The sequence below is a fragment of the Rhodamnia argentea genome, chromosome 6 (genome assembly GCF_020921035.1).
Source record: "Rhodamnia argentea isolate NSW1041297 chromosome 6, ASM2092103v1, whole genome shotgun sequence".
Taxonomy (NCBI): Eukaryota; Viridiplantae; Streptophyta; class Magnoliopsida; order Myrtales; family Myrtaceae; genus Rhodamnia; species Rhodamnia argentea.
In genome coordinates this window covers 17,180,553-17,202,003 of record NC_063155.1, presented here as the reverse complement: position 1 = coordinate 17,202,003, position 21,451 = coordinate 17,180,553, and the positions used below count along the sequence as shown (strand labels likewise).

Genomic DNA, 21,451 nt, shown 5'->3' with positions numbered 1-21,451 from the left:
GCCGGATCGGTGGGAACTTGATTGGAACAAAATGAGGCGTTATGTGACTTAAATGGGGCTGAATGAAATTGGTGTATCAAGAGAGTATCATAATGTTTTAAATTGATATGTGAACCTTGAAACGTGTCAAGGTGAGAATCGGTTAATTTGTGATGCGCGAACCATGTGTTAGGTAGCGCGATTAAACCGTTGTGTTATTAGGCTTTATTTGTTATACTCGATCATGAAGTTTATTAATGAAAGTCTCTGGTTGTGAATTATGAGTACTGGTACCACGATGCGTTAAACGCGGGGTTTATAGCCGATTATATTATACTATGATATATATGGTCGTATTTAATCAAGTCGTCCGAGGCCATAGTGATGTCGTATTCGTCTGATTGTCTAAGACCGAGAAGATATGAAGGTCGTATTCAATCAAGTTGTCTGAGGCCATAGTGATGCCGTATTCGTCTGATTGTCCGAAACCGAGTTTTAATGGGGCGTATTCCTAAGTGTCTGAGACCTCGGTGTGCACACGTATATATATATATATATATATATATATATATATATATATATATATACACACGCACACACACATACCGAGAATATATTTTGAGCCCGATGCGTAGTTACACGGGCTAGATGATTGAGAGGATGTGTTATAAGCCTGAGGCGTTGAGACGCGGGCTTGAGAATGGACTGTTTGATATCGATGCCACGTGTGATTGAATTGTGGTAATGCCGGAAGTCTAAAGTGCCATAGTATAGTCGTTTGACTGCTGGATCGATTTGATGTTTATTTGGGCTGTCTGTGAGTCTTGGTTGTCCGTGTAGTCTATTTGCTCGGAGGTACCATACCCTAGGGTCGGCTTAGATCCACCTTACTGGGATTTTTATCTCACCCCTTTGTGGGACCCACTTTTCGGACCACCGACCACGAAGATGCCGCCGCCGCTTTTTGGGATACCGAGACCGATCGATCGCATAGTGACGAAATATGTAATAGGTGATGGTAGGGTGTACTATAGGAACCTTAGCACCGTGTGGATAGACGTAGGAGGTGGAGCTTGGGAGGAGTTTATCTTTTTGGCCTGGACTAAGGGAGCCGAAGAAGGAATGGGCGGACCCCTTCAAATTTATGGCGTGCCCTACGATGAGGACGAGCAAGAAGACCTCATGGAGTTGGACCCTGTCGAGTGTTTACCCTGGAATGGAGAAGTCGAGGACCCGGACACCGAATCGATGGAGGAGGAGGACGCCGAAGAGCCAATGGAGTCCGACCCGGAGCCGATAGAGGAAGCTCAAGCAGTGGAGGTTGTAGATGGTGATGCAGAGTCGGAGGAACCCACCGAGTCCGAGCAAGCATTGATGGACGAGTTCAACGAGCCACTAGATTCCGAGTTAGAGCCCGAGGCGGATGATCCGTCAGATGGTAGTGAACCCGACCTTTAGGTTTAGGTGATTGTGGGTCTTTTGGGCACCTATAGGCTAGGTGTAGCTTCTAGTTGGGTCGTCTCCTTTTGATGTAACCGACCCCTCTCCCGAACCCTTTGATGTATTGTTATGTTATTATGTTGTATGGATATTGTGCCTTTATATTATTGAATCTATGGTTTCTTAAGTCATTCTGTTGAGTTTTATTGTTTGGGTGTTGTATCGCTTCCGCGAGTGCATATCGCATTACGTTAAGTTTATCGCAGTGCTGATCCTGGGAGAAATAAGCGAAGTTAGAGGGATGTTGGCGCGCCGAAAGGACACGGGGCGTGACATTTATGCTTGAAGAAGGCATGATCTAGCGAAGGCGAGCCTTGCTCAAGGCTGGTGAGGTTGACCGTCGCCAGATTCTAGGGAGGGCATGGTCGAGGCTAGCGAGGTCGGCTCTCGCTAGATTTGGCGACCGCAAAGGAAGAAGGGAAGGAAAGAAAAGGAAAGAAAAAACATAAAAAAAAAAATAAATTCAAAAAATATTATAATATTATTAAAAATTATCACGTCGATACCGGTCAACTAATGTGGGCGAGATGAACTGAATTAGCACGGATGCAAAATGTTATGACTCAATTGGCAAAAAAAAAAAAAAAAGATTTAATACTCAATTGGCACAATTACAATCGATTTATGACTTTTATGGTGATTCTCCGATGTTAAATTTCATGATCGCTTATCTATTTACTTATGAACATGTTCCCTTATCAAATTTGCGCAGAAATGAAAGGTACCTCGATCGAACCCTTCTCTCCACTCTTCTTTTATTGTACTGAAATGCCTACGATTTCACACATTTAAGTATCAAGAAACTAATAAACCATATAACAAAAGAACCGACAAAGTGATATATATCTGATGAATCTTATCCACAGGAGGAGAAAGCAAGAGAAGTATTTTTTAGCAATAAGTTCCATTTTGAGACTTAAAGTACTAAATTTAACTGTTTTTGCCTTGGTTGAATTGGGCAACGAAAGTATAGTTTATCGTATTCGGAGTGGATGATATTGGGGCCACGCATTCCAGCAGAAGTGGTGGACCCAAAATCATTTATTATGTTAATAGGATAGTGAACCTAAATTATTAATTTTTGTTTTTCCTCGGTTGAGTGAATTTTTCAAGGAAAAGGACAACTAGAGTGCTATAACTTGTATATGGTACTCAATTGAGGGCCATAATTTTTTTTTTCTCATTTGAGTGTCACATCGGAGTAAATTTGATCACTTGAGTGCCACTTTTCGCAAATCATCCTATGTGAAGTTTTTATTATTATTTATTTATTTTTCAGTTACATGTGAATTTTTTCTATTTATTTTGAATTTTTTAGTTTTTTTCAGTATTTCTTTGTTTTTCCCCTTAGCCGACGAGGGTCGTCGAAAACACTTGCCGGAGGGGCCTCGACGGCCCTCACTAGATCCCGGTGAGGGCCACCTCACGCCCGGCCGGTGGGACAACAAAGGCCCTTGCCCTCGCGACCGGCGAGGCCACAACGGCACTTGTCGAAGGCCGCCGATGCCTTGTCACCTGCCGTCGAGGGTCGTTGGTCCTCGCCAAGCAAAAATGCAAAAGAAACATAAAAATTTAAAATTTCAAACAACAGTAAAAAAAAAATTCAAAAAAAGCGTTTTGACGGTGCCACATCATATTTTTCGACGTCAACATGGGAATTCTGGCTAGACAAATCGTCGATGGTACTCAAGTAATCGATTTTTAAAATTTCTGACACTTAAGTAAGCGAAAAAAAAAGTTATAATGCTCAAATGAGTGTCGTACACAAGTTATGGCACTCCAAATGTTTTTCTTCGAAGTTTTTTTAACTTCAGGCTTATTTGATTCAGCATTTGAAAGGGTTTTTGAGGCTCTAAAGTTCCTTGTTCAAATGTAAATATCATTTGGTTCGTATTTTGCTCAACTTTGGATAAATGTAATTGCATTTCTAAAGGCTTCTAAAGGCCTTTAACCCAAAATAGCTCCGAAGATACTTTTTTCTTTTTTGGTCAAAAGAAATTTTTTTATTTCACATAAATGAGAAATACATGACTTCAAGATAAAAACAATCCCAAAGAGTTACAATGTATTGCAAATCTGATAATTAATGAACTTAGTAAAGCCCGTGACTCGCTCATTCCACAAGAACGAATTTGTCATAGCATCATAATACCACCGGTGATCGATCATCGAAACTTGCATCATCATCCGTGATAGGCACACACCGAGAATCTTCTCTCTAATAACTACGGCTATGTCAAGCGGTGCGCGCCTAAGTTCGGCGTCCCCAGCACCATCATCGTGTAAAAATAAAAACAACACCCAAAGGTTGAAATAGTACAAACAACGCCTTGTAAACCCCAAATCTATATCTTGATCTAGATAGAAAAGCACCCAGATCTGGAACTAACTCTAAATTGAGAGAGAAGAGCTGCAAAGCGGATACTAGTTGATTATAAAATTTTAGATAAGTCTACTGTTGAACACCGCGAGAGAGAAGCTTTGAATATTTGCAGAACGCTCGACTTTCGAGAGTAAGCACCTAAAGTCAAAGAGAGCGAGCAAATCTGAAGAAAACAAATTCTTTGAAGACACTCGCGCTTCGATCTTCAAAACTCACAGAGACAAAATTTTCCACTTGGGCGGCGGAAGAAGTCGACAACGTTGCCACGAAATCAACAAAGAATCTTGAAAGAGTCTTGAAAAAGAGGAGGTAGAGAGACAAGGAGGGAGTGTGAAAGAAATAAGGGGAGGGAGAGAAAGGAGACCTCTCCTCTCCTCCGGGAACGGAAATCACGAAGGTACTTTAAAAAGTTGCATTTTAATATGTATTCAAAATATACTTTATCAAACACTGTTTGTATTTTGAAAATCTCCTTTAATTCAAAGGTATTTATATCTTTTCCAAGAACATTTTTCCAAAGCTGACTAAACAAGTTCATGTGGCATTTCAATAATTGTGTGAAGACATCTCGAAAGAGATGGACCCGGAGACACCGCAGCCCGCGTTTGACTCGACGACGGATGGCTGTCCTTTGTATGGACCCCAAAATGATGTGAAGAGATGATATACAGAAGATAATATACAATACTTGATAAGTCGCAAAAAAATTAAACTTGTCCATCCGAAAAAAATATTATCTAACGAGTTCCAATCGTATTATCTTGAAAAGACGTGCACAAAACTATGCACCACTCCAGTCTGCACCAAAAGAAATAATCAAACAATGCATTATGGACTGCGTGCATATATCGCTCTAGTTTCCCCCAATTGCCTCTTGGCTAACTCGGTATATGTATGGAAAATCGTTCAATCAGTCATAATCTTATTGATGCGTGATGTTAATTTAATCATAAATTTTTTAATTTTATTAATCTAGTCCAAAATTATTTGCGCGAAATTTCAACGTAATCCTTCCGGCTAATTTTCGCCGAAATTCACCGACGCCGGCAAGATACCAAATAGGTTGACCGCCATTTCGAATAAAAGTTTATAACTAAATTGGCAAAATTGTAAGTTGTATAATTAAATTAACATCGGTACAATAGATTTGAAACCGATGAGCCAATTTTTCTTATATTCACAATTAAGACACGAAAAATCGCGTCTAGATTCATTTTATCTTCCCAAATCAATTCAATGACATAATTTCTTTGGGTGGATAAAAATATGACAAAACGACTTTGGACTTCTTATAATCCTATGCTTCACTCACGCTTCCCTTATTTCGCAGAAAATGAACGATTTGAAAAATATTTTTTAAAAGATGATTGCTTATATCGCTTACAAAAATAAAAAAAATAAAAAATATTTTCTTCATCCACAAAAATAATTAAATGATGATAAAAATAATTTTAGCTGACTAATTATTTCAAAAGATATAAACGATCATTTTTAAGAAAATATTTTTTTAATAACTCATTCTTCGCGAAACAAACGGAGCTTTAACGTCAACACGTTTCTCCGTAGCTATCTTAGGCATTATTGCATTTGAATTCAACTACATTAGAGATAGGATCCAACTTGCATTTTCAAAGGCTCCCCCACAAACTAAACCTCTTTTGAGTACAACGAGTCATGCTTGGGCTCTACCTCGCTCTCCGTAGCTTGGGGTAACCTAGTCTGAAGCCTCGAAGACAGTAATTGGAGGGTCAATTTGTTAACAAAAGAAAGGAGGATTAGAATTTTGCGATGCTAGACTTACCCAGTCTGATTTACAAAATTGGTTTACTGAGTGATTTGTCAAACTTGAAGCTCCCTTTTCGAATAAGTGGACCGTATTCGAGAACCAATAACAAATCCGACATGCTATTTACTAAACCAAACTTACAAAATCACACTCGATAGGTCGAGCATTTTTATGTGAAATTCATAAGCTCGAGCTTTTCCTATCGTTGATAAATTGGGGAGAGAGAGAAAAGAAAGACTGATAAACACGGCCTAAGTATCTAATGTCGGAGCTGGGTCAACAATTTCAAATCGAGCCGAATTCGGAGGCTTGAATAGTTAAGAAACATATTGGTAGAGGACATTGGCCATTTGTAAATGTAGAAAAGCTGTCTAAAATTTTGTTAAGAGTGTTGTAGGGATACCTATCAAGTCATCAATAATAACCATGTACAATTATAAGTAACATTTGAATATTGAAGTTTATCGCAATAAGTACCTTAAAAATTCAATTAAAGAAGATGAAGTGGAAGAAATATTTGTCTTTTTTTTTTTAGGTCAAAGTCACATTTCATTCATTTCCCAAAATGCAAGAGACAAAAAAAAAAAAACGGTTTCAAAATAGAACAAGCTTCATATAACAAGATAAATCATTAGAAAAAGCATAAAGGTCACATATTCAAAGAACAAATCTCTAACTTTTTTAAACCAAAATCGATTGGCGATTACCTAATCAATCTTCAATAACGAGCATACACCAGTAACTCTATCTATTACTACGGCTTTACCTTTTGATGATGCGCTCATATTTGGCATTTCCAATAATATCACCATTCAGAATAAAAATATTAAATGAGCATACACCGGTAACTCTATCTATTACTATGGCTTTACCATTTGATGATGCGCTCCTAGATTCGGCATCTTCAATAATATCACCATTCAGAATAAAAAAATTAAATGAGCATAAATCTAACGGTGAGAGCAAAATCGTCGCAAAGCTCCTCTTATCTCGGAAGGAATATTTGTTAGATGTCCTAAAAAGGTGGAGTGTCCCGGTTATTTGAAAGCCAAATAAAGGATCCATCACGGGACATGCACGTGCCCCTCCAGCAATCTCTAATCAACAGCCACGTGTCGGCCATCGGTTCCAAAGTCCAAGTCACCGCGGGCCCCACGCGTCACCATCAACGCCCATCCCATCACACACTTGCCACTGACTCCACGGACTGTTCCAAGTTTCCGACCCCGTCCCCCGGGGAGCCCAGATCCGACGGTCCAGATCGATTCCCCACCTCGCGACCTGTTAGCCATTTAACGCCTCCACTGTCTCCTTAAATATCCACTTCATCTCGTACTGAAGAGGAGTGGATCAGCGAAGTGAGCGAAGCCTCAGATCTGATTCGGCCGTACGGATACCGCCTCGCCTTAACGTGCGCGCCCCCATCCACCCGGCCGCCATGGGCCTGCTCGACCACCTCTGGGACGACACCGTCGCCGGGCCGACGCCGGACAGCGGCCTCGGGAAGCTCCGGAAGCACAACACCTTCAGCTTCCGATCGAACTCCGGCAAGGGTAACGACGAGTAACCAAAAAAACTCGCAACTCTATGCTCGAGTAGCAGAACGTTCGAAGGAACAGGAAATTTGTAACCCTAGCTTGAACCACCGATAGTTCGAACTTAACGTGAAATGGAGTTGTTGAATTGATTTCACCATCTTGAAGGATAATCTCTTGCGCACGCATAGAGCAGCGCGTGCGGTCTAAAACTTTGTTGAGAATTCTATGATTCGGTTGATTTTTGCGAAGACTTCGTGCGATGATGATCGAGTTGGTGATGATTTCTTCTTCTTGTTCTTCCGAATCAGAGTTGGAGGCTGCGAGCGAGAGATCCTATGGCGATGACGCGTCTCAGGAAGCGATGAAGAAGGTGACTCGGAGCATCACGATAGTGAAGCCGCCAGGATATCAGTCCGGTTCGCCTCCGGTTTCTCCGGCCGGATCGGCTACTCCTGGTTCTCCTTTTTCAGGTAAAATCAAATCCTACTTCTCTTTCTATGCCTCAAATCTTGCTTAGTCCAGCCTTTTTCCATTTCGGTTTGGACCTGGATTCGGCTGGCGATTCATGTCGTGTCGACGTATAAACGTGGATCAATTCATGTAAGTTCCGACCCAATTGCGTGGTCACGTCGGATTCAGATTTCTCTCATCTGAGAGTATTCGCCCTAGATCGGATGCATCGTCCAGCCTGGTCCCATCGGTGTGAATTTGGGTTTTCCGGTGATCGTGGAGATGAACGATCGGAAAGTCTCTAGAAATCTCCGGAGCGGGAGACTGCTGGTGTTGAAGGGGTCAATTTTGTCTTTTTCCTTGGACTTTTCCTTCGATGCTTTTAATGGAGGTAGATAGGATAATGATTGGGATGGGAAGGGTTTTTTCCTGGAGGTTGCGTTTTTGGGTTGGCCACAGCTGGTGGAGTGACGTTTTTGTCCTCGTTGACGTCACACCCACCCAATAATGCATGGTTTCGTCTTCTTTCCTTCGAAACATTAATGCTAAACATCTCAAGATCAGCATGCCAATTCGAACTGATTTCTATAGTGATATTATGAATGTTAACTTGAACTAATTCTGCCCATCTAAGCACTCACTTAGCTTCATCCGCGTCGCATTATCGATCCAATTAGTGATCTTGTTTATTGGGTACCGACTATCGTGATCGAAAAAAGGCGCGGTGTGAGCACAGGACGCGATGAATTAGCGAAGTTGAGGAGGTGTGATGGGTTGAGATTTATGGATTCTTTCTTTAAGCTTTGCCAGTCGTCCGATTCGAACGCGTGTATGCATGGCCATGGCATCTTTAGTCGACGAGATTGTTTCGGAGATTCGGATCGCCATTCCTCGAGCTTCGGGATGCATTTTCCAATAGCAGCGGGCGAGGCTCCTGTTCAGCTGGAACATTGCGAACAGGATATACTGATACTTGCCTCCTCGTTGTGAATGTTGTAGGTCCTTTGGTAGGTGGGTGCTTCATGCTGGCACTCGTGTTTCTGTTTGGGTCCGTACATACGTTGGTCGGGTTGGGGACGGACGATTCTTGCTCTGTTTTTAGATGAAATTTGGTTGCACCAACTTTAGCTTACCTTCTTTATAATTCATATGGCTTTTGTTCTTTGGCTGGATAATCTTATGAGCGATGATGCTTAGGAAGCAGAGAGCCCTTTCGGTTCCGGAGAAGATCTGCGCCGGACGCGTATGAGAAGGCAGGCGAAGTTGGACCAAAAGGCGCCCCTCCTGTTTAAGTCGAGCGACATATGACCTTTTGTCCCTCGGGCGGACATGGCGGAGATCTTAGGTTTGCTGGGCTCCTCTAATGTGTTAAGAGGATGTCCTTATTAAGGCGTGGAAGCTCCGGGATCGAGCGTCACCTAGAGCTAGCTAGCTCATAGAATGTTGGCTGTAATGAGGCGTTGGTGAAGAGTGTGGTTTGTGCTTTGTAGATGTAGTCTCGTGTCTTTGCTTGCTCCTTGTAATCTCTATCAAGCTTTAATAAGAGCCGCTGTATTTCCCTTTATAGCATTCACTTCCTAGGTGCAGTCGAGGGTGTGGCTTGTTCCAATGGACCATCCATGTGCTGCTTTCTAAGCCGAACTAGGCCACGAATTATTGCTTCTCGTCGCTTGCTGGAGTGACGTGTACACTTGGTTGTCTTAGTCGTTAATCTCGCAACGAAATGAGCATGACCTCTTGCATGCTCTGTGAACGTTGAAATACTATATTGTTTTTTTTTATTATCAAAGTAACATTTCGTTCATATTTAAAAAAAAAAAGTGAAATATTGCAGTTTAAATATTACAATTTCAAAATAAAATACGTTTTACATGAAAAGATAAATTATCAAATTGAAAATAAGGGTCACATGCTTAAAAAGTAAATTTATGACTTTCTCAAATAAAAAACGGCGATCGATCATTGAATCCATCTTAATGAGCACGCACCGAGACCGGTTTTGCCTTTCGACGGTGCATGTCTAGGTTCGGTGTCCCTAATACCATCGTCATACAGAATAAAAAGGTTGAACAAGCACAGATTTGATGCAAAAGTACGTTAACGAAATTCGCGAGAAGCAAAATCTCGAAAACAGACATTAAAGAACTCCCTAAAACAGGATCTAGATCAGAAGAAAAAGGCTTCACAAATAAGAGGAAAGTAAGAAAAATGAATAGGTAATTCAATCAGTTAATGAAAAGAAGAGGGAAGGGAGAGATTTAACTCAAACCCTCTCCTCCGTGGAGATAAAAGGACAAAGTTGTGTGGAGATGAAAGGGTGAGAGGAAGGAAGCTGGCGGCTAGAGTTTGAGGGGAAAAGCATCGCTGTTGAATGTGATAATGATTTCACCATACACATCATTCGGGTGGATTATACCTGCAGCTAGGGGTGGCCACGGGCTAGTTTGGGCCCGGAATCAGCCCTATTGACCAATCGGAATTGGCCCGTTGACCGGGTCCTTCGGTTCCAAACCGAAACCAGCTCGGCTCTCACGAGCCGGTTAAGATTCCTCCGAATTCGAAACAGGCGATTCCGGACTAGTTACGAACCGCCCAATTAGCCATTGGGCCTAAGCCCAATGGTTAGCCTTAAAAAAAAAGGGGGGGGGGAGGGTGGCAACACGGGCCGCAGAGTTGACTGTTGCATTGCAATGGATGCTTGCTTTTTTTTTAATTTATTAAAACTATCCTAAATTCTATAAATACCCCTCTCCCCTTTCATTTTTTTCTCACAAATTCTCTCAATCTCGGCTCAATTATCTCAATTTTCTGAATCCGCTTTACGCTCGATTCTCTAAAAAAAATGGCAAGTGGAAGCAGATCCGGTGACGGGGGAAAGAGCGCGATGCGGATGGGGGAATCTGATTATCTTTATTTTATGAATATGATCCTCATGAATTTACATGTTAGGTAGATGAACATGATAATATCAACGTTACTCTTAATGTCAAGCACGTTCCAACGCAAGAAAGTCTTCATCCTCCTATCGGTATCGAAAAAACGTTGACAACACGGGAGTCAGAACGGGGAGGGTACATCCAACATTTGAAAACACTTCACGAAGAAACATTTAGGCGAAAACAAGTATCGGGTAAAATGTAAATATTGTGGAACAACATACGATTATGCAGGTGGAGGTTGCTATGGAACATTTAAACGGAATCTAAGATCAAAACGTGCAATGCAAGCGGGGATCGACACCAGCCACCAACAAATTTCTGGGTATGCCGATCCTAACACTCCTCCTTCATTTCGTTACAATGAAAAAGTTTATAAAGAAACATTAGCTCAATATGCTGCTGTTGACACCTAAATTTTGGATATTCCTTTTTAGTCGTTTATTTTGCATAAAAATTAGGACTAATTCTAGTTCTAAACAAAAATAATCAAATCAATTTTTTTATTTTTTTTATTTTTAGCACGCATGCATCACATCCGCATTAATTCCGAGTAACGGTGGATGGACTTAAATGAGTGATTTCTAAGTTTAATAGTATACATTAGACTTAGTAAATTGAAAATTGGTCTAAGCAGAGAATCGCATTGAGTTTTGCTCGGATCAACCGAAGTCCACATTTTATTATCATAAAAGGCAAGGAAAAGACATGGCTAGGTCATACGTGGCCAAGCATGCAATGCAAGTGAGGAAAGATATATTTTCATGGTCAAAAGAGGAAAGAATTAGAGCAAATTGGTTAAAGATTTGATTCTTGAAGCCCAGTCTTCTTCTGCACGTGAAGGGAGGAAAAAAAAGATATGTGTTCACGCCCTAAAAGATTTGCCTGACGGAGATTATGTTTCTGACCATGCAAGGGTGTGATATTCATTGAAAAATATATCTTTATGTGAAGAAAGGAATTTTGGTCAAGAAAAAAAAAAGAAAAAGAAAAATTGTGATATTCTTTGAAGAAGCCCTAGCAATCCACTATATAAAGACACATCACACACGCATTCTGGGGGGACGGTCATAGAAAAAATACACGTGAGCTTAGAGAGGCAAAAGGCAAGAGGTGTTCGGTCGAAGCAAGCTTTGGTCGAAAATCTTCCCCCCGCGGCATATCATCCCGACGTCGTCTTGTCGTCCGACATCCACCGAGATGCTGCCACCTTCTGCCATCCAGCACAGCGTCCTAGCTCCATCGTCCAGCCTTGCGTCATCCCAACTTAGCTCGTGCAGCCTTGTCAACATCTAAGGTTCATCAGCACGCTCGAAGTCGTCAACACCCTGTTGTCCAGCCCCTGTTCACACTCAAATCAGCCTAATTTGAGTGGTAAAATAGCTTGTTCTTTTGTCGTTATTTGAGTCTAACAAAGCTACGTCTGGTGGTGGAGTCTTGGCTATTTAGGAGCTTGATTTGCTGAAAATTTGAGCTAAAAAGCGGCTATTTTGGACGGATTACGCAGCGCAGATTTTTCGCTTGGAAAAGGTAACATGTTGCAACTTTAGATTGTGGATTTATGCTTATTCAGTTGATAACTTGCACTTAAACTATTGTATCTTGCTAAACGTGCATCAATTTGTAATTAAAAGTTGATAGAGCAAACCCTTTCGATCATAAAAGAATGAACTTTTAATTGACTGTCAAAGGACTTTTGAGACGTTGCTTTGCTGCATCACCTTCAATCAACCTTGGCTTTTGCATTTTATGTCCTTATGCATATTTATTTGTTCATGTGATTGATTGTTTGTTAAAATTTGTATTTAAATAAACAATCTTGCTCATAACACATGCTCCCTCTTTGTGCCTTGTCCTTCGGAAAACGTACATTAAAGGGAATATATGACTTCGATCTCGAAGTACGACCATGCCCGTACGTGTGAATTAGATATCAAATCCTCGATCTCGAGGAGCGGATCGCTAATTCCTAAATAGAATTTCAAGGTTTGCCCTATGTATATAGGGACGACGGTAATTTTATAATATTTTCATTTGCTAACCCTAATCTCGGGGGATGTTGTGAATAAAAATCGGAATTTCGGATTTAAAGGTGCTTTATGGGCAATATTGTTTATTTTTGTTCAAATTTCATTATTTTCATGGTTTAAATAAATTCCTAAAAAATCCCAAAAAAGATGTCACGTTTTCTTAAGCTAAATCGCATTTCTCTTTTTGCATGAAAATAACTCTAATAAAATTAGGACTTTGAGAAATCAATTTCTTAAGTTAAATTAGATGTTACTTCACGTTAGGGTAGTTTTTACCTTTATTTTTTCATGAATCCGAAAATACACAAAAATATACCAAAAAAATAACATCCACGTTGCATAGCATTATAGTTTAGTTTCATTATTATATTTTCCTTGTCATGCATATTTGCCACGTCATTATGCCACGTCACGTATTTTTGCCATGTCATTACATCTCACATGTCATATAGGTAGATTGCATTAGCATTGCATTTAATAAAAGAAAACCCCAAAAAAATTAATTCAAATCATCAAACTAAGGATTTTTTCATGAAAATCGGGTACCGAAAGGGCATTAATTGAAAAGTTAATGTAACCAAGTCCCTGAATCCATTTAATCTCTGGTTCATATGAAATAAAGTATTTTCTCCCGAATACTTTATTTAAGTTTCTAATCTACCTACTATAAAAGATTAGTGGCGGCTCCAATTTAAAATCTTGGCGTGTAATTGAACCTAAGTTACGATTCAGTAGGACTTGGGAGAGTCCGAATTAGGTTAGTTAATCTAATTAACCTAAAAATCCGTTAACCTAAAAAAAACTAATTTTTAGGTCGCGACAGTTAGCGACTCTGCTTGGGGACGTAATTTTTTCCGAAAAAATTCTGATGGACTTAAGCCTAAGTGATTTTCATGTTGATTCTCCTTGATTGATGATTTGGATTTGTAATTTGTTCGTTTTTTTTCCTTTTCTTTGGGCGTTAATTGTTATATTGATTTTCCGACTATCCGACTTTTGTTTTGGATGATTGATAGTTGTGTCATATTGTAATTTAATATCTTGGGAATCATAAACTCTTGTGCATGAATTTTCATTTGTTTGCACTACACCATTTTCAAAACCTTAGTAAAATTTAGGATGGTATCAAGATTGGGAATCTCCTTAGCCTCGATCACAAGGAATGGGTGACCCCATCTTCGATCCCGAGCTTTGGTATGGAGGATCACCCAACTTGGCTATAATCTCATAGCATGGAATGGACCCTCGACCTAAATGAAATTCTTAAAGGCTGAGCATTGACCAATCTAATTTGGTACGGTTTGTCTTTAAGATTTCGAACTTTTTCAAAAAAAAATCATAAAAAAAGGGCACACACCTGACACTCGTCACGTGCATGTCCGTGTAATGTCATAATGTTGGTGGGTAAGCTTTCTGATCCTTTTCGTGCAAATTACTTATCTTCGTGTACTATTTCGGTCTGTCTATGGCAATTAGGTTGGTCGTGTCTCGATTTACTACTTCATGGAGCGCATGGAATGCAAGAACATCCGAACTGTTCCAATGCCCAAGAAGGGACTAGGCGGTTGGTTTACTCAGCTGGACAGCATAGCTCGAGATTATGTGGAGCGCAGATTGGGGCGTTTGGTGCACTTTTGTGAGATACGGGTCCGTACCGGGCTTATTCAGGCGATTGCTCATTTTTGGTGCCCCGAGACCTCGACGTTTATATTCGGTAAGCATGAGCTTAACCCTACTTTAGAGGAATATAGCATGCTCATTGGAAAGTCCCTAGATCCGGAACCTATTAGTCCATATATCGGTGCCGATCCTCCACTCTTGCTTGCTGAATTTTTGAATATTGGAATAGCTGAAGTTCAAAGAAATTTAAAAGCTAATTACGGGAATTGCTCATTCTCGTTCTTGACCGAATGTTTTAATCAAGCTATTTCATTGCAAAAAGGGAAAATTTTCTTGCTGGCTTTCTTTGGATTAGTAATCTTTCCACATTGTAAAAATTCGATTAACCCAAAGAAAGCTTACTGCGTTCAACAAGTTTGTGAAGAGAAAAATTTCGTCAACGCAATATTGGCGGAAACTTTTATGTCTTTGAACAAGTATAAGCGAGATAAATGTGGTACTTTTAAAGGTTCGGCTGAGCTTTTGCAAATATGGTTCCTTTCTCATATTAAATGATGTCAAAATCTTGTAACAGTGGAAAAGCTCAGAAATTTTTCTCCCTCGATCATGGTTTTCAAAGAAAAACAGGATAAAATTCCAGATTACCATTTTTGTGAGTGGATAGGATTGTTAGAGGATCCGGAACCTAGGGGTTTCCTCCGGCAAGCTAGTTGGTTCAAGATAGGTATGGCTCGTTTGGCAAGCGCTGGTGCAAGACCAATCCCTTTGCTCGGATTCACCGGAGCTACTGAGTATTATCCACTACGGGTGGCACGTCAATACGGAGTTGTCCGGACCTTGCCACCACCCCTAGAGGCCGAAGGTGTTCGGCTCGACTTCACCGTCAAGGTCCCGGAGCGTGAACAATCGGTGATTACCATCCGCTCATTGTGGGATTTTTGTCGGCCATCCAAGCTCAAGCTACCGAGGAAGGAGTTGCTGGGCAATGAAAAGATATATCATGCCACCCCTCAATACATCAAGAAGCATTCAATTCCTGAAGCCTTACGACCGGTAATCCCAGAGGTGCGACCTACGGCTACTCTTCATGCTCAAGTGGAAGATCTCACGCAGCAATTGGAGTGGGCAAAGAGGAAAGCGGCAGAGGCGACACGGGCATTGAAACAGTTGAAAAACAAGAATGCTCTCTTGAAGTAGTAAATCGAGATCGTATCGTCATTGAGTTGTTTGGTTATTGGTCTTACATTTAATTAATTTTATTTTCGATGTCTGGACACGTTCTTTATTTTCCTAGGCCTCTTGTTAGGGAAACTTTCGTCAAGTGTTAGGCTTGTTATCCTTTAATTGCAGTTTCGGATAAATAAAACAGTTCTGTTCTCATTCTGACCTTGCTGTGCTGTAAGAATTTTTACACCCTTTTCCTGTTGGATTCAGTTTCCTCACTTCAAATGAAAAATGTTCATAAGAACTTGAACCATCGTGTTGGAAAATTTCGTGGTAATCCAGTGTGTTTTCTATTTATTATAGAATTAATGGCCAGAGAAAGCAGGCTAGAATCTCGCACGTTCTCAGACTATAGATTCGTTTTGCGATTTACTACTAGTAAATGTGCCGTATTACATGAAAGTTGTAGATCTATATTTCAAATATCAGCCTACAAAATTTCAGAATTAAATTCACAATTTAAGAGGGTCCTTCGTTTTTTTAACTATAGGCGGACAGAACAGTTTTTTGAACATGTTTTTTCGGAAAGACACATTAAACTGATTTGATCTGTTCATTTCCAGCCTCATTGCTCAACATGAAAATTGTTCGTCAGCCTCTTGGCTACAAGTCTGTAAATTTTCAGATCGTTTCGACCATTCAATGATTTTTCACGAATTTTTCTCTAAAACCCGACGAAAAACAGAGATCCCCCGCATCAAGGTCATGAGTCTAGTCATGTGATGTTCGTGAGTCTAGTTGAGCCATGGATCGACCCAAGCTCTCTTGTGTGTTGTACTAACCATATTATCGCCTCATGCAGGTAATCTATCACGGATCATCCGCACTTTACTCGATCGGTCGCAAAGAGAATGGCCGACATCAACGCCGCGGTCCGTGAGGCTTTGAATGAGCAGCTTGGCACCTTAACTAAGCGATTTGAAGGAATGATGTCCCAAAAGATGGAGGAAATGATGGCAAGCTTCACGGCTAAGCTTCAATTATCTAGCCCTACTCCACCACCGATTGCTTCCACTCTGATTCCTCAGGCGAATAATTCCGGCAAAGCTCCGGAAGCTACCCATTATCAGACAATGCCGTTAGAAGATGTGATCGTCACGGGCATAGGCTCGAGCGCGCCACCCTTGATCCCAATTCCCCATGCCAGCCCCGTGGCTACGGGACCAAATGATGAGACGGCCAAGCTCCTAGCCCGGATGGAACAGAGGATACGTGAAGTGGAGGGAACGCACAACATACCGCAGATTGATTTTGATGCCTTTTCAAAGGTTAATGTTCCGGAGAAATTCAAGATGCCCGACTTCGAGAAATACAATGGCACTTCCAATCCAGTGCAGCATGTCCAAATGTACCAAGTGAGAATGAACAAATACGCAACTAATAGACCCTCGATGGTTCAAACCTTCCAGGCTAGTTTGAAGGATGCGGCTATGACGTGGTACACGGACTACAAGATCTACGGCATGGAAGACGGGGAGAAGGTGGCCAACGAATTTGTCCGACACTTCGGTTTCAACATTGATGTCGTCATCACTAGGGAAGATCTGGAGCGATCGAAAATCAAGAAGGGTGAAACGATTAAGCAATATGCCACTAGATGGAGGAATGTGGCATCCCGGTTGAAACCAGTGCCACCCGAACTCGAGCTCATGAGATTGTTTGTCTCCACCCTTCCCCAAGCGGTGCGATCTCGCGTTCTTGGAACTGCTGCAACATCATTCAGCCATCTCATTTCAATGGCTGAGGAGGTGGAAAATGGCTTGAAGAAGGGGTGGTACGGCGATATTAGCACAAGTAATAAGCGGTTCACGGTCAAGAAAGACAAGGAGTCTGCTCCCCAGGTTAACATGACCTATGCGCGAAAACCCATTGCTCAGACACCGGCGGTGTAGATCCCTAACAGCAAAGAAGCCAACTTTAATGTACGACAACGGAAGGGGAACGCACGTCCGCCCCGGCAATTTACGCCTCTACCCGGAGCTCTCTCTCAAGTCCCGGCCGTCCTGCGTAAAAAGGATTTGCTGTCAACCGAGCCCATGCGACCAAATTATACGAGCTATGCAAAGTATGATCCAACCAAGAAGTGCGACTATCATCGAGGTGAACCGGGGCACGACACGGATAACCGTAACGTTCTCGGGAATCGGATCCAAGACTTGCTCGAATCCGGGGCATTCTCGTTTCGGACAAGCAGCCAACCGAATGTTCAAAACAATCCTCTACCGAATCATTCAAGCGATGTTTGAAGAATCATCATTGAGGATGGGCTCTGGCCCTCAAGAGTAACCATTTTTCAGGCTTTCATTTCCCCTTGTGTGGGAACTTTTACTGTTTTCTAGGATTTCCCTTTTCATTCCATGTTGCACTTTAGGATTTTAATTTTAATTTCAATAAGATGTATTTCAATTGATTTAATATCAATAAAATTACAGATGTTTTTCATTATATTTTGAATCTTGTTGAAGTATCTCAAACTAACCCGATGACGATAACCAGCGATTGAATAATTTATCATCTATGGTAAGCACCGAGGGTTGGGCTTCTCAAGAAGTCTTGTTCCAAGTTTTTCGAAAACAAAAGAGTTTTTCAAGGAAATTCTTCAGAATTGGTTAACACGTGGTTTAACCCTATTTGTCTTACTGATCTATGTGCTATATGTTTCAAAATTAATTAAGGGGCAAGAGGCGGATTCACAACCTGGATAGTGCATGAGGTCCAATCAACACCGGGTAACCTCATGAAGCTCATGATCGAGTTAAAAATCCTTGGCCGATCCTAATTCTTCGACCATATGAGGCGGATCCATGCTTCGCCCTCATCCATTGCTTGCGGTAGCTCCATAGCCGGACGTTCATCGATCATCGGCGTCGATCAAATGTTCGGTAACCCTTGTATCGATCGACATTACGCTTGGCTGTCCCTTGATCAACCCAAATGATGATCCTTGGGGCAATCCTTACCCCGATCCCTCGATCGGCTCACCGGTTGCATCACATTAGCCAACTTGTGCACCAATCCATTGGCCGGTCGAAGCAAATCCATGCTTCGCCCTCGACCGATCCATTGATTATGCTATGTCGGTTGACGAAAGATAGGACGAACCAAAGCCGCCCAATCTCAAAGGGAGCATCTCTTGCCTTGCCCGATCATTTCTAAATATAACATTCTATTTCTCTTTTTGCAGGCATTAAGCTTGGAGACATGTCTATGATTGCTCTCGCCCAAGCAAATCGACCATTAGAAGCTCTTCAAATTTTTTTTTCTCTTCAAATTTTTGCTCATTTCATCTTTTTATAACCCTATTCATGCACGCTTTTCTATGCGGGATCAAGCGTGAAAACAAACTGTTTGCCAAAGCTCCGAAATCGAAATCCCCGCACTAGCCATGTCCGGGGCAATCCTACATTTTGGCAAAGCTATGATCATCCGACATAGACCCTTCTGATTGAAAATGGGGCAAATCGATAGCGAACCCCGGCTTGTAAAGGGGGTATTTTTCTCTGAATTGTACGATTTAGAAGATGACATTTTCCTTCTTGTAGGATCATACGACTAGATCACCAGTGAACGGAGGCAACCGGAGCATCTCAAGTCTTCACCCAACTCGACCCACTTATATGTTCTAGGGCAACTCGAGCTCCCTCATTCCCGATAATTTTCTTGCATTCTTTCATACTCTGTTTCCTAAGCAAAATGCATAAGATTTTCATGAAACATGACTGATGCTTGAGAATTGCCACATTTGCACGTTTGAAAAATGCTCTCACTTTGCATGATCTATGCCCGATTGTTTTTCATGTTTAATTTACTAATTCTGAATAGGGAGTACAACTACATGTGATAAATTGAATGAACAAGAATGGGGTATAACAGGATGATGAAAGGCAAGCCATTTCTACACACGTTCAGCGTCATAATCCCCAGTGAGTTGAGCGGTAGCTAGGCTCCGCATTTCACAAGGTAAAAGGTTTTCTCGCAAAAGATACGATAGTCGAAATGACAGAGGCATTCAGTTCTCTATCCCAAATACTACGGGTGATCCATTGATTAACCCCTTTTGAGCGGTGGTTTCATTTCTTTACCCCTGTCAAGAACCACCCTACATCGGGGCATAGACGAGGAAATTCTACCAACAGAACGAGGTAAATGGTTAGAAATTTTCTTGCTCGGATTAACATCAATCTTCGAGTTTATTTATTGCATACGAGTTCTGTATTAGCTCAAGTGCCCTAGAAATGACGAAGAGCATTTCTTTTCTACACCATATACAGTAATCCATTGCTTAACCCAATTTGAGCGGCGAATTCATTTCTTATAACCGATCATCCGACAAATGAGCAAAGTGCCTTGGGGCAAAGTGAAACTCAAAAAGATCTATCGGCAAAATATGCAGAAGATTCAGATGAGACCCCCCCTTTCTTTTTATAAAAAAAAAAAAAAGAATCCCGAGAAGAAAACGGGAGTAGGGGGAAGAAAAGCAAATGCTCACCATGTAGAAAATTTGGGGCATCCGAAAAATTCTGTGCACCCAAAAGAAGGGAAAAACAAGTGTAGCCTTAAAAAAAAGGCCCGCTGCCGTAAAAAAAAAAAAAGTGAATCTTTGGATGGAAGGAGGTCTCAACTGGATTGGCTCACAATATGTTCCTCCTGGATAGTCATTTTTGATGCGAAACGAGAGAAATTGCTCGCTCGTAGTGACATCCACGCTTAAAAGCGACAAGGATGGATGATCACGGATCTCATCTTCATACACCTCTTTTGTTATAAATAAGCCTTTCATTTTCAAGCCTACCCCGAACCTACGTTACAACCCTTACCGAAGTCTCTTCGGATCGGGGCACTTGAGCTAACGTAGGATTTCAAATGCTTATAAATGCCACTCGAAGAAGTGCAAGCAAGATCATTTTATCTCATTTTGCAAGGTTCCTGGCTTGTAAACCCGATGTAACCGATCAAGATCTCATTTCACTTCTAAGCCTAATGACTCGGGTGAGTCCCCTTTGATCAACCTTTGACCGAGCCCGAATTACAGTCCTTGCAAAAGACCGCATGGATTGGTCCGGTTATACTAATTGCGAGAATACCTAGACCCTTGTCGAGTGTGATGATGACAGTTTTGAGTGTTTCTCATGCCCGCATTAATGGCCGGGGTTTCAAAAGCCTTTTCATGAGAGCAAATGAAAAGTCCTTTCCGATCGAAGGTTCCTCATTCAACTTAATCAAATTTATCGAAAGGATCAAACAAATTTCCTCATTGATAAATTCTCCAATGGAAGCTTGGTAACGCGAACAAATTTTGGCTTAGGATGTTGCATTTTTGTTATGAACACAATTATTTGCAGCTTTATTTTAAGTGAATGAATAGGTATGATGCGATCAACCTAGCTATTCCTTAACCATTGCTCAGAAAATCCAGGTAAGTTTTCTTAAACCTTTTCCAAATTGACCTTGGTTGTCATTTTAATCCCTATGTATGTTCGTGCTGATAAGGTCCGTGCGACATACCTATGTTATGTTTATGCTGATAAGGTAAGCGTGACATGTTCATTTTGTGTGCATACTAACAAGGTTTGTATCACACTCTTTTTGTGAATCGTCTTGGCAAGTTTCAGGCGTCACATCATCTCTTGCATTCATACGGAGAGACCCGCTAAAACGGAGAAGGTCGCAAGAGACATTTTACCGACTCACGGTGACCCATTAAAACGGAGGTGGTCCCGAGAGACATTTTATCACTCGTAGTGGCTCGTTGAAATGGAGGAGTCACGAGAGACAATTTTACCGACTCATGATGACCCACTAAAACGGAGGTGGTCTCAAGAGACATTTTCAGCTGATACGTGACCCGCTAAAACGGAGGAGGTCGCGAGAAGCGTTTTACCAACTCATGGTGGCTCACTAAAACGATGGCAGCCCCAAGAGATAAGATGGTGCAGCTTGAACCATAACTCAAGCACATTTCTTCATTACGGATCTTGCGTCGTCTCGCATCGGGAGAAGTTTCC

At 41.3% G+C, this 21,451-nt stretch overlaps 2 protein-coding genes across 3 annotated transcripts; both read left to right on the top strand.

Annotated features, from left to right (window-relative positions):
• Positions 1-6,974: 6,974 nt before the first annotated feature.
• Positions 6,975-9,200, top strand: LOC115751214 (dormancy-associated protein homolog 3-like). Of its 2 annotated transcripts, none has more exons than XM_030688985.2 (3): positions 6,975-7,201; positions 7,495-7,656; positions 8,841-9,200. In XM_030688985.2, the coding sequence occupies exons 1-3, from the start codon at positions 7,087-7,089 to the stop codon at positions 8,942-8,944; spliced, it is 381 nt and encodes a 126-aa protein (XP_030544845.1). In that variant the 5' UTR covers positions 6,975-7,086; the 3' UTR covers positions 8,945-9,200. The 2 variants fall into 2 exon arrangements, with proteins under 2 accessions (XP_030544845.1, XP_030544846.1); XM_030688986.2 differs by having other exon boundaries at positions 6,978-7,201; positions 8,834-9,200.
• Positions 9,201-16,297: 7,097 nt separating this feature from the next.
• Positions 16,298-17,338, top strand: LOC125315517. The gene has a single exon (XM_048280691.1). The coding sequence runs from the start codon at positions 16,298-16,300 to the stop codon at positions 17,336-17,338; it is 1,041 nt and encodes a 346-aa protein (XP_048136648.1).
• Positions 17,339-21,451: the final 4,113 nt, after the last annotated feature.